Source organism: Salmo salar, chromosome 18 (assembly GCF_965601325.2).
Source record: "Salmo salar chromosome 18, fSalSal1, whole genome shotgun sequence".
Taxonomy (NCBI): Eukaryota; Metazoa; Chordata; class Actinopteri; order Salmoniformes; family Salmonidae; genus Salmo; species Salmo salar.
The window spans coordinates 82,013,204-82,026,406 of NC_138308.1; the positions used below are offsets into that span (position 1 = coordinate 82,013,204).

Here is a 13,203-nt window from a genome sequence, read left to right on the forward strand (position 1 = left end):
GTAAGTAACTAGTGTGGGTTTGTATTGTGTTCGGGAACATTTATTGGACATAACATAGTGCTAATATATTTAATAACAGCCATAAGATGACACTTACATACTTTATGCAATCTTATGTGATCAACCTTACTGCATATAGAGGAAAAATATAGTTAGTTTTTTACAAATTGGAGGAACAGGCATAAATAACCCCCCCTCCCTTTCCTGGTGAATTGACCCAGTCTCACAAAATGAACTTCAATAGTGTAGCCTACTGTAAGACTTTGCATATTGGGCGCTCTCCTAGCACTACTTCAACTTGTCACTCAGGTCGGCTGTCCGTTTAGAATTGCATTTGGACATCTACCAGATAGAGTAGCCTTGCGAAAGCGTTAATCAGACATTGCTGCTGTATTTTGAACAGAATGATACAGCCTACGTGACCAAGAATCTGACTCCGAAATCAAAACCGGGTGTCTACGGATCTGCAGAAGCTATCTGTCTGACGACAAACTCACGTCTGTTGAGATGCTAACGTTAGCTAGCTTCAATATTCGTTGAAAACATCTAGCTAGCTAACCAGACGACCGGTATACATTCTCATTCATTGCATGCGTAGCTAGCTACCTGTGCATGCTCTGCATAATGCAGGTATTTCAATAGCTCGTTGTTGTTTACTTGGACACATTAACTGGCGACAGCAGACACCACTGGCTAAACCACCTGCGCACACACGACTCGGTAGGTGCCAGTGTCCGTTCTACCACACTGGACTATCAGGGTCTCGGATAGATACGTGGGTCAACAACGGTGAGAGCAAGGTGAAGTTTACCTTCCTTACTGTAAGATTGCCTCTCCTATCTTTGACATTTCCAAACATCACTTTTAGTTAGAGAGCTGGCTTGAGACCTTATGCCATCTCTGATAAATTGCTAAATTATTGCTCTTGAAGGCATATACAGTATTCAACAGATCATAGTTTGTGGTAAATTTCATCTCTTTATTATTATTATTATTATGGCAAGTTGTCTTCCCACTTGATGAAGATGGAGGAATAATTATCTGAGAACTACATACCTGTCCTCACCTGATGGACCTGTTGCCCAGGTATCTAAAGTTGTCATTTAGGAATCCTCACACTTGTGAATGAAAATAAGTTCAGTTGAGAAATGTATTTGTTTTACTGTCACCCAAATGGCTCTAGGGCACTTGACAAATTGATTCTTCTTTCACAACCCAGACAATTATCTAGTTTCCAACAGGTTTAACAGGGGTTGTTCCAACTCAACGGAATAGACACCGGGCAGGTTCCCGTTCACAAGAAGAGCTCCCTTTCGTTTCTATCCGACTACCGGCTGAACATGGAGTCAGGTGACAACAGCTCAACAGCCGAGCTCATGAGTCGGTATTTGTCTTCGGAACTCGGCTATGGGGTACCGAAGGACGGCTGGCGGATCTGCTTGGCGCATGAGTTCAAGGAGAAAAGGAAGCCGTTTCAAGCCAAAGATGTGTCCCTCTCCAACATCGTTGAACACATTGGCCTTGGAGTCAGGTGAGCCCCCTGAACACCACCTCTCATCATGTCAAGCCAGCCAGTTACTATAGCCAAACTGTGTTATTCATAGTATTTATACTTATAGGAGAGAGATGTGTTCTATGGTTGAGAGCACAACCTATCTTTATTCTACATAGTGGCAAGGAGAGGTATTTTTCAGTGAAAGGGTATGTAGCCTATCACTTTTCTCTGGCATGGGTCCCTATGGTGCAGCCTACCTGCCAGGGTGCCAGGTATAGTCTCATGTTTCTTTGCTTGTCCAAAACGGCAGGTGTGTGTGAGACATGTACATATGCAGGTGCTGTGACTGGTAGTGGGTAAAGAAACGCACAACCCAGCTTCTTCTCCACACTGGTCTCTCACACCTCAATCCTTCAATCCTGTTTGACACCTAGGCCTAATTCTATCCAGCATGGTTCTCTAACATCTGTGGACTGATTGGTGGTTGTTGTTGCTCCCCCTCTGAAACCATTTGAGACTCATAATATTACATTCAGGACATGCCAGCTTAGACCTTGTACTGCTGCCAGCCCAGAATCCTGCATTCCTGAGAGTAGGCTAATCAGGTGTGGATGGCTTGCTTGATACAAAGCTGATATTGATCTACTGTAGGCCTGCAGTGCTTCTGGTAATAACACAGTGAAAGTAAGGATTACCAGCTGTAGATAAAAACAGCCTGTTGGACCTGGGTTGTTTTCAGCTGTGCAATTGGAGTTGGGAATCATGCGGAGAACACACAAACACACACACATCAACACACACAGTGTTTTAGATAGATCACGTGTGAAAAGATCTCCTCAGGGTGGTACAGAGAGGTGATGTCACTGTTTGGTTTGATCTGGCTGGTGGGTGTATTAACATGACAACTATTGCAGACTGACTGCAACTAGATCAACAGGAAAATTAACATATGTTTGCTTTAAATAACAAATTAATACAATAATGCTTTAAATAATATGCCAACGGCACTACAGTTGAAGTCGGAAGTTTATGTACACCTTAGCCAAATACATTTATACTCAGTTTTTCACAATTCCTGACATTTAATCCTAGTAAAAATTCCCTGTCTTAGGTCAGTTAGGATCACCACTTTATTTTAAGAATGTGAAATGTCAGAATAATAGTAGAGAAAATTATTTATTTCAGCTTTTATTTCTTCCATCACATTCCCAGTGGGTCAGAAGTTTACATACACTCAATTAGTATTTGGTAGCATTGCCTTTAAATTGTTTAACTTGGGTCAAATGTTCCGAGTAGCCTTCCACAAGCTTCCCACAATAAGTTGGGAGAATTTTGGCCCATTCCTCCTGACAGAGCTGGTGTAACTCAGTCAGGTTTGCAAGCATCCCCCTTTTTCCTCCAAACATAACGATGGTCATTATGGCCAAACAGTTCTGTTTTTGTTTCATCAGACCAGAGGACATTTCTCCAAAAAGTATGATCTTTGTCCCCATGTGCAGTTGCAAACCGTGATCTGGCTTTTTTATGGTGGTTTTGGAGCAGTGGCTTCTTCCTTGCTGAGCGGCCTTTCAGGTTATGTCGTTAGAGGACTCGTTTTACTGTGGATATAGATACTTTTGTACCTGTTGAGTATCTGGAGCATCAGTGTTTGTGGGTTCGATTACCGGCTCAAAATGGCCAGAAACAAAGACCTTTCTTCTGAAACTCGTCAGCCTATTCTTGTTCTGAGAAATGAAGGCTATTCCATGCGAGAAATTGGCAAGAAACTGAAGATCTCATACAACGTGTCCTACTTTTTTTATTTATTTGAAATAATGAAAATTAGAACAATACTGAATGAACACTTATTTTAACTTAATATAATACATCAATAAAATCATTTTATCCTCAAATAAATAATGAAACATGTTCAATTTGGTTTAAATAATGCAAAAACAAAGTGTTGGAGAAGAAAGTAAAAGTGCAATATGTGCCATGTAAAAAAGCTAACGTTTAAGTTCCTTGCTCAGAACATGAGAACATATGAAAGCTGGTGGTTCCTTTTAACATGAGTCTTCAATATTCCCAGGTAAGAAGTTTTAGGTTGTAGTTATTATAGGACTATTTCTCTCTATACCATTTGTATTTCATATACCTTTGACTATTGGATGTTCTTATAGGCACTTTAGTATTGCCAGTGTAACAGTATAGCTTCCGTCCCTCTCCTCGCTCCTACCTGGGCTCGAACCAGGAACACATCGACAACAGCCACCCTCGAAGCAGCGTTACCCATGCAGAGCAAGGGGAACAACTACTCCAAGTCTCAGAGCGAGTGACGTTTGAAACGCAATTAGCGCGCACCCGCTAACTAGTTAGCCATTTCACATCGGTTACACCAGCCTAATCTTGGGAGTTGATAGGCTTGAAGTCAGAAACAGCGCAATGCTTGAAGAGCTGCTGGCAAAACGCACCAAAGTGCTGTTTGAATGAATACTTAGAGCCTGCTGCTGCCTACCATCGCTCAGTCAGACTGCTCTATCAAATATCAAATCATAGACTTAATTATAACATAATAACACACAGAAATACGAGCCTTTGGTCATTAATATGGTTGAATCCAGAAACTATCATTTCGAAAACGAAACGTTTATTATTTCAGTGAAATACGAAACCGTTCTGTATTTCATCTAAGGGGTGGCATCCCGAAGTCTAAATATTCCTGTTACATTGCACAACCTTCAATGTTATGTCATAATTATGTACAATTCTGGCAAATTAATTACGGCCTTTGTTAGGAATAAATGGACTTCACACAGTCCGCAATGAGCCAGGCGGCCCAAACTGCTGTATATACTCTGACTGCTTGCACGGAACGCTAGAGAAGTGACACAAATTCATGTTAGCAGGCAATATTAAGTAAATATGCAGGTTTAAAAATATATACTTGTGTATTGATTTTAAGAAAGGCATTGATGTTTATGGTTAGGTACATTGGTGCAACGATAGTGCTTTTTTCGCAAACACGCTTGTTAAATCATCACCCGTTGGTGAAGTAGGGTGTGATTCAATGAGAAATTAACAGGCACCGCATCGATTATATGCAAGGCAGGACACGTTAGATAAACTAGTAATATCATCAACCATGTGTAGTTAACTAGTGATTATGTTAACATTTACATTACATTACATTTACGTCATTTAGCAGACGCTCTTATCCAGAGCGACTTACAAATTGGTGCATTCACCTTATGATATCCAGTGGAACAACCACTTTACAATAGTACATCTATATCTTTTTTTGGGGGGGGGGGGGTAGAAGGATTACCTTATCCTATCCCAGGTATTCCTTAAAGAGGTGGGTTTTCAGGTGTCTCCGGAAGGTGGTGATTGACTCCGCTGTCCTGGCGTCGTGAGGGAGCTTGTTCCACCATTGGGGTGCCAGAGCAGCGAACAGTTTTGACTGGGCTGAGCGGGAACTGTGCTTCCGCAGAGGTAGGGAGGCGAGCAGGCCAGAGGTGGATGAACGCAGTGCCCTTCTTTGGGTGTAGGGACTGATCAGAGCCTGAAGGTACGGAGGTGCTGTTCCCCTCACAGCTCCGTAGGCAAGCACCATGGTCTTGTAGCAGATGCGAGCTTCAACTGGAAGCCAGTGGAGTGTGCGGAGGAGCGGGGTGACGTGCGAGAACTTGGGAAGGTTGAATGCCAGACGGGCTGCAGCGTTCTGGATGAGTTGTAGGGGTTTAATGGCACAGGCAGGGAGCACCGCCAGCAGCGAGTTGCAGTAATCCAGACGGGAGATGACAAGTGCCTGGATTAGGACCTGCGCCGCTTCCTGTGTAAGGCAGGGTCGTACTCTGCGAATGTTGTAGCGCATGAACCTACAGGATCGGCTCACCGCCTTGATGTTAGCTGAGAACGACAGGGTGTTGTCCAGGGTCACGCCAAGGCTCTTAGCACTCTGGGAGGAGGACACAATGGAGTTGTCAACCGTGATGGCGAGATCATGGAACGGGCGTCCTTCCCCGGGAGGAAGAGCAGCTCCGTCTTGCCGAGGTTAAGCTTGAGGTGATGATTCGTCATCCACACTGATATGTCTGCCAGACATGCAGAGATGCGATTCGCCACCTGGTTATCAGAAGGGGGAAAGGAGAAGATTAATTGTGTCGTCTGCGTAGCAATGATAGGAGAGACCATGTGAGGATATGACGGAGCCAAGTGACTTGGTGTATAGCGAGAATAGGAGAGGGCCTAGAACTGAGCCCTGGGGGACACCAGTGGTGAGAGCATGTGGTGCGGAGACGGATTCTCGCCACGCCACCTGGTAGGAGCGACCTGTCAGGTATGACGCAATCCAAGAGTGAGCCGCGCCGGAGATGGCCAACTCGGAGAGGGTGGAGAGGAGGATCTGATGGTTCACAGTATCAAAGGCAGCAGATGGGTCTAGAAGGATGAGAGCAGAGGAGAGCGAGTTAGCTTTAGCAGTGCGGAGAGCCTCCGTGACACAGAGAAGTGCGGTCTCAGTTGAATGGCCAGTCTTGAAACCTGACTGATTTGGATCAAGAAGGTCATTCTGAGAGAGATGGCAAGAGAGCTGGCCAAGGACAGCACGCTCAAGAGTTTTGGAGAGAAAAGAAAGAAGGGATACTGGTCTGTAGTTGTTGACATCGGAGGGATCGAGTGTAGGTTTTTTGAGAAGGGGTGCAACTCTCGCTCTCTTGAAGACGGAAGGGACGTAGCCAGCGGTCAAGGATGAGTTGATGAGCGAGGTGAGAAGGTCTCCGGAAATGGTCTGGAGAAGAGAGGAGGGGATAGGGTCAAGCGGGCACGTTGTTGGGCGGCCGGCCGTCACAAGATTTCATCTGGAGAGAGAGGGGAGAAAGAGGTCAAAGCATAGGGTAGGGCAACGTGAGCAGGACCAGTGGTGTCGTTTGACTTAACAAATGAGGATCGCATATCGTCAACCTACTTTTCAAAATGGTTGACGAAGTCATCCGCAGAGAGGGAGGAGAGGGGGAGGAGGATTCAGGAGGGAGGAGAAGTTGGCAAAGAGTTTCCTAGGGTTAGAGGCAGATGCTTGGAATTTAGAGTGGTAGAAAGTGGCTTTAGCAGCAGAAACAGAGGAAGAAAATGTGGAGAGGAGGGAGTGAAAAGATGCCAGGTCCGCAGGGAGGCTAGTTTTCCTCCATTTCCGCTCGGCTGCCCGGAGCCCTGTTCTGTGAGCTCGCAATGAGTCGTCAAGCCACGGAGCAGGAGGGGAGGACTGAGCCGGCCGGGAGGATAGGGGACATAGTCAAAGGATGCAGAAAGAGAGGAGGGTTGAGGAAGCAGAATCAGGAGATTCGTTGGAGAAGGGTTGAGCAGAGGGAAGAGATGATAGTATGGAAGAGGAGAGAGAGAGAGCGAAGGTTGCGACGGCGCAATACCATCTGAGTAGGGGCAGAGTGAGTAGTGTTGGAGGAGAGCGAGAGGGAAAAGGATACAAGGTAATGGTCGGAGACTTGGAGGGGAGTTGCAGTGAGATTAGTAGAAGAACAGTATCTAGTAAAGATGAGGTCAAGCGAATTGCCTGCCTTGTGAGTAGGGGGGGACGGTGAGAGGGTGAGGCCAAAAGAGGAGAGGAGTGGAAAGGAGGCAGAGAGAAATGAGTCAAAGGTAGACGTAGGGAGGTTAAAGTCACCCAGAACTGTGAGGGGTGAGCCATCCTCAGGAAAGGAACTTATCAAGGTGTCAAGCTCATTGATGAACTCTCCAAGGGAACCTGGAGAGCGATAAATGATAAGGATGTTAAGCTTGAATGGGTTAGTGACTGTGACAGCATGGAATTCAAATGAGGGGAGAGACAGATGGGTCAGGGGAGAAAGAGAGAATGTCCACTTGGGAGAGATAAGGATTCCAGTGCAACCACCCCGCTGACCAGATGCTCTTGGGGTATGCGAGAACACGTGGTCAGACGAGGAGAGAGCAGTAGGAGTAGCAGTGTTTTCTGTGGTAATCCATGTTTCCGTCAGCGCCAAGAAGTCGGGGGACTGGAGGGTAGCATAGGCTGAGATGAACTCTGCCTTGTTGGCCGCAGACCGGCAGTTCCAGAGGCTGCCGGAGACCTGGAACTCCACGTGGGTCGTGCGAGCTGGGACCACCAGGTTAGAGTGGCAGCGGCCACGCGGTGTGACGCGTTTGTGTGGCCTGTGCAGAGAGGAGAGAACAGGGATAGGCAGACACATGGTTGACAAGCTACAGGAGAGGCTACGCTAATGCAAAGGAGATTGATCATTTTTTATAAGATAAGTTTAATGCTAGCTAGCAACTTACCTTGGCTCCTTGCTGCCCTCGCGTTACAGGTGGTCAGCCTGCCATGCAGGCTCCTCGTGGAGTGCAATGTAAGGCAGGTGGTTAGAGCATTGGACAAGTAACCGGAAGGTTGCAAAAACGAATCCCCCCTGAACAAGGCAGTTAACCCCTGTTCCTCGGCCGTCATTGAAAATAAGAATGTGTTCTTAATCTGACTTGCCTAGTTAAATAAAGGTGTAAAACAAAAAAATCTGCAAATCGGAGGCCAAAAATACCGATTTCCGATTGTTATGAAAATTTGAAATCGGCCCTAATTAATCGGCCATTCCGATTAATCGGTCAACCTCTAGATAGTACCTGCAAAACACCAGTTTCATCTAATGAAGCTGCCAGTTGAGGACTTGTGAAGTGTCTTTCTCAAACTCGACACTCTAATGTACTTGTCCTCTTGCTCAGCTGTGCACAGGGGGCTCCCACTCCTCTTTCTATTATGGTTAAAGCCAGTTTGCGCTGTTCTGTGAAGGGAGTAGTGCACAGTGTTGTACGAGAACTAGAGGTCGACCGATTAATCGGAATGGCCGATTTTAATTAGGGCCCATTTCAAATTTTCATAACAATCGGAAATCGGTATATTTGGACGCCGATTTGTCAATTTTTTTTATTGAATTCATTTTTTTACACCTTTTACTTAACTAGGCAAGTCAGTTAATAACAACACATTCTTAGTTTCAATGTCGGCCTAGGAACGGTGGGTTAACTGCCTTGTTCAGGGGCAGAATTACAGATTTTTACCTTGTCAGCTCGGGGATTCAATCTTGCAACCTTGCGGTTAACTAGTCCAACGCTCTAACCACCTGCTTTACATTACACTCCACGAGGAGCCTGCCTGTTACGCGAATGCAGTAAGAAACCAAGGTAAGTTGCTAGCTAGCATTAAACTTATAAAAAACAATCAATCAATCATAATCACTAGTTAACTACACATGGTTGATGATATTACTAGTTTATCTAGCCTGTCCTGCGTTGCATATAATCGCTTAGGTACACGTTGCTCCAACGTGTACCTAACCATAAACATCAATGCCTTTCTTAAAATCAATACACAAGTATATATTTTTAAACCTGCATATTTAGTTAATATTGCCTGCTAACATGAATTTCTTTTAACTAGGGAAAATGTGTCACTTCTCTTGCAACAGAGTCAGGGTATATGCAGCAGTTTGGGCCGCCTGGCTCGTTGTGAACTAATTTGCCAGAATTTTAAGTAATTATGACAACATTGAAGGTTGTGCAATGTAACAGGAATATTTAAACTTAGGGATGCCACCCGTTAGATAAAATACAGAACAGTTTCGTATTTCACTGAAAGGAAAAACGTTTTGTTTTCGAGATGATAGTTTCTGGATTCGACCATATTAATGACCTAAGGCTCATATTTCTGTGTGTTTATTATATTATAATTAAGTCTATGATTTGATAGAGCGGTCTGACTGAGCAGTGGTAGGCACCAGCACGCTCGTAAGCATTCATTCAAACAGCACTTTCGTGCGTTTTGCCAGCAGCTCTTCGCTGCGCTTCAAGCATTGCGCTGTTTATGACTTCAAGCCTATCAACTCCAGAGTTTAGGCTGGTGTAACCCATGTGAAATGGCTAGCTAGTTAGCGGTGCGCGCTAATAGCGTTTCAAACATCACTCGCTCTGAGACTTGGAGTAGTTGTTCCCATTGCTCTGCATGGTTAACGCTGCTTCGAGTGTGGCTGTTGTCGACGTGTTCCTGGTTCGAGCCCAGGTAGGAGCGAGGAGAGGGACGGAAGCTATATTGTTATACTGGCAATACTAAAGTGCCTATAAGAACATCCAATAGTCAAAGGTATATGAAATACAAATCATATAGAGAGCAATAGTCCTATAATAATCTACAACCTAAAACTTCTTACCTGGGAATATTGAAGACTCATGTTAAAAGGAACCACCAGCTTTCATATGTTCTCATGTTCTGAGCAAGGAACTTAAAAGTTAGCTTTTTTACATGGCACATATTGCACTTATACTTTCTTCTCCAACACTTTGTTTTTGCATTATTTAAACCAAATTGAGCATGTTTCATTATTTATTTGAGGCTAAATTGATTTTGATGTATTAAGTTAAAATAAGTGTTCATTCAGTATTGTTGTAATTGTCATTATTACAAATAAACCAAAAACAATCGGCCGATTAATCGGCAGCGGCTTTTTTGGGCCTCCAATAATCGGTATTGGCGTTGAAAAATCATAATCGGTCGACCTCTAACCAGAACTTCAGTTTCTTGGCAATTTCTCGCATGGAATAGCCTTCATTTCTCAGAACAAGAATAGACTGACGAGTTTTTGAAGAAAGGTCTTTGTTTCTGGCCATTTTGAGCCTGTAATCGAACACCCAAATGCTGATGCTCCAGATACTCAACTTGTCTAAAGAAGGACAGTTTTATTGCTTCTTTAACCAGAACAACGGTTGTCAGCTCTCCTAGCATAATTGCAAAAGGGTTTTCTAATGATCAATTAGCCTTTTAAAATGATCAACTTGGATTAGCTAACACAATGTGCCATTGGAACACGGGAGTGATGGTTGCTGATAATGGGCCTCTGTACGCCTATATAGCTATTCCATTAAAAATCAGCGGTTTCCAGCTACAATAGACATTTACAACATTAACAATGTCTACACTGTATTTCTGATCAATTTGATGTTATTTTAATGGACCAAAAATGTGCTTTTCTTTCAAAAACAAGAACATTTCTATGTGACCCCAAACTTTTGAACGGTAGTGTATTTGTAGATGTTGCTGCAGGTGCAGTGAAATGCTTGTGTTTACAGTACCTAGCAATACACACAAATCCCAAAAATGTAAAGAAAGAAATATCAGATGTGTGTGTGGACAGCGTGTGAATAGAAAAGGTCTGTACAGCAGTAGTTATGTAGGATGAGCCTTGACTAGAATACAGTATGTACATATGAAGTGGGTAAAACAGTATGTAAACATTATTAAAGTGACAAGTGTTTAATGACAATGTACGTAGGGCAGCAGTCTCTAAGGTTCAGGTCAGGGTACTGGGTGGAGGCTGGCCATTGACTGGTGTGTGTGTGTGTGTTTTTGAATGCCATTGAGCTCTCTTTCACATTAAACAGTCTTCTGGTGCCTAAAGAGAATGAGCTAGGCAAACAGCGAAGAAATGATAAACGAACTCTACTCAACCTCACATTCATGGACTTTGCCTCTTCCTTGAGCTGTCTTAACAAAACAAGATGGCTTAGCCTATAGGCCTAACAACAGTAAAATGAGGGCGTTATCCTTAACGGTGTGGGCCGGCAGTCTATTTTACGTTGTCCCCCCCACCCACAGTCAGTCACCATGGCAACGTCAGTTAATCATTGACAGTTTTTCCCAATTTGTTTTGAACAGTTCACAGGTAAGAAGAAGGCTATTATCAGGTAGTCTAAAAACCTGCCCTATATTCAGAGCAGAGCTGGGGTCAATTCGAGTTGAGGATAGGTATTCAGGATGTAAACTGAAGTAACTATTCCAAATTTGAAAAAACACCATCTATTTTCAATGACTTCTCAATAAACTGAGTAGAAGTTATTTCACAAGTTTTTACATTTTAGAATTTAAAATTAAAATCACTTCCTGAGTTGACTGCCGTCAATTCGATTTGACCCCAGCCCTGATTCAGAGGTCTGGCTGTCTGTCGCTCAGTAGAGTTAAAGCAGGACTGACTGACATTTTTCACAAGGATCCATTGAAGAGGGTCTCCTCTTTGTTTACCTGTGGCTGTGGCCAACATTTTTCCACAACTACAACAAGTCCTATTCAGATCCTATTTGAAGTCGAGCAGATCTGTAACTCTGCCCATTTGTATCCATTTTGTGACTAAATTCAGCAGGCCCAATGCCATTGTCTAATGTCTACAGTAAAGTTGTCAGTATTTCTGAACCGGCCGTTATGGTGGCAACTTATTTTCTTTGACCCCTGATTTTAAGACGATGTTGAGCTAATAGGCTATTCTGTATTTGATTTATGTGGCAGTCTGTGTGTTCTAATCTAGCATGCGCACCCTGTCGTCTTTAGCGTTAATTGCTAGTTTAGGCCTAGGGCCCCATGTTTTTAACGGCCTTAGGTCGATAGTCTAATCAATTACCAACACTGTGTTTCTGTGTGACACCCCCCCCCCCCCCCCCCCACACACACACACACACACACACACACACCTTTGCCTTTGTCCTATGCAGGCCTGCAATCTTGAAGGCCACCTACTGTCAGCCTATATACATAGTAGAGACTCCAGCTTTACAAGTTTTCACTGATAACCAAGGCTGTTCAGGTGTGACACACAGGGCTGGTATTTCAGCAACTTGTGAGCAAAGGCCTGCTCCATGTATGAGTCAAAAGAGCATCCCACTTCCGAAATGAGCACTTCCTTCCTGCCTCCCCCCAACATCAACAATATCTGACACCCCAGCACTCTCAGGCCTGCCAGTCTCTGAGCCCATGACAGACAATTCCTCCATTTATCCGGCCAATCCCCCACAATTCCATGTGTGGGGTGTGTTCTGTTTTGACCCAGCCTTTGTTCAGAGTGCTGAATGCTTGTAAACAGCTGGGCCTGTATTCAAAACAGGTCATGAACGAGAGAAATAGACAGAGGGAGGAATATGGACAAAGATCAATAGGGAAATGGACAGAGAGAGGGAGAGAAGTACAGTGAGGGTGTGAGTAAGAGAGGGAGAGAAGTACAGTGAGGGAGGGAGTAAGAGAGGGAGAGAAATCGAGACGAGGAGAAATTTTATTTTTCCTCAGTTTGCTGTTGCTGTGTATTTGTTAATGAAGTGACACTCGCTCTGCACAGTGACACGCTTCATCTCGGCCTAACCAATAAGAATCAGAGCCGTTCTTAATCATACCATCTACATGGCTACATACTGTAGGACTTTTCCTGAACTGTCCCATAAAACAACACAATACAGCCAGCTCCTCACTGTTCATTGATGTAGGGGTTGAACTTGTGTTTGAACATGCCATTCATGGAATGTCCTCTTTCTGCTATGCACCCCCCCTCCCTCTCCCACTCAGGATGTAATTTAGTGATTGTGAAAGATTCTTTGGAATTAGTTTTTTTATTTTTTATGTTTGTGTTTACTGATTAGGACTACTCTACCTGCTTGTGCATGTTAATGTCCCCATTTTCATGTGGATTCTCGAACAATGTTAGCTAATTATTAACGTGTGTGTGCAGGTATCTCAAGTGGTGGTATAAGAAGACTCAAATAGAGAAGAAGGCTCCTTTCATTGATATGTTCCGAGCCATTCCCCTGAGACAGATCTATGGTAGGTGGACACAACATAATATTACAATAAACTAGTATCAATACCTATATTAATGAATATCACTAATACTCATGAGTAT

At 43.9% G+C, this 13,203-nt stretch overlaps 1 protein-coding gene across 14 annotated transcripts in view; it reads left to right on the forward strand.

Annotated features, from left to right (window-relative positions):
* Window positions 1–51: 51 nt before the first annotated feature.
* The window catches only part of gba2 (glucosidase, beta (bile acid) 2), a 43,959-nt gene continuing 30,807 nt past the window's right edge, over window positions 52–13,203 (forward strand). Inside the window, exons 1-4 of one of the 14 annotated variants that reach the window (XM_014156215.3) lie at window positions 52–800; window positions 1,005–1,086; window positions 1,232–1,531; window positions 13,033–13,124. In XM_014156215.3, the coding sequence (XP_014011690.2) occupies window positions 1,341–1,531; window positions 13,033–13,124 (283 nt within the window). In that variant the 5' untranslated portion in view covers window positions 52–800; window positions 1,005–1,086; window positions 1,232–1,340. Of the gene's footprint in view, window positions 1,532–13,032; window positions 13,125–13,203 lie in introns of all 14 variants that reach the window. The other 13 variants (XM_014156216.3, XM_045701427.2, XM_014156220.3 and 10 more) reach the window with 13 other exon arrangements.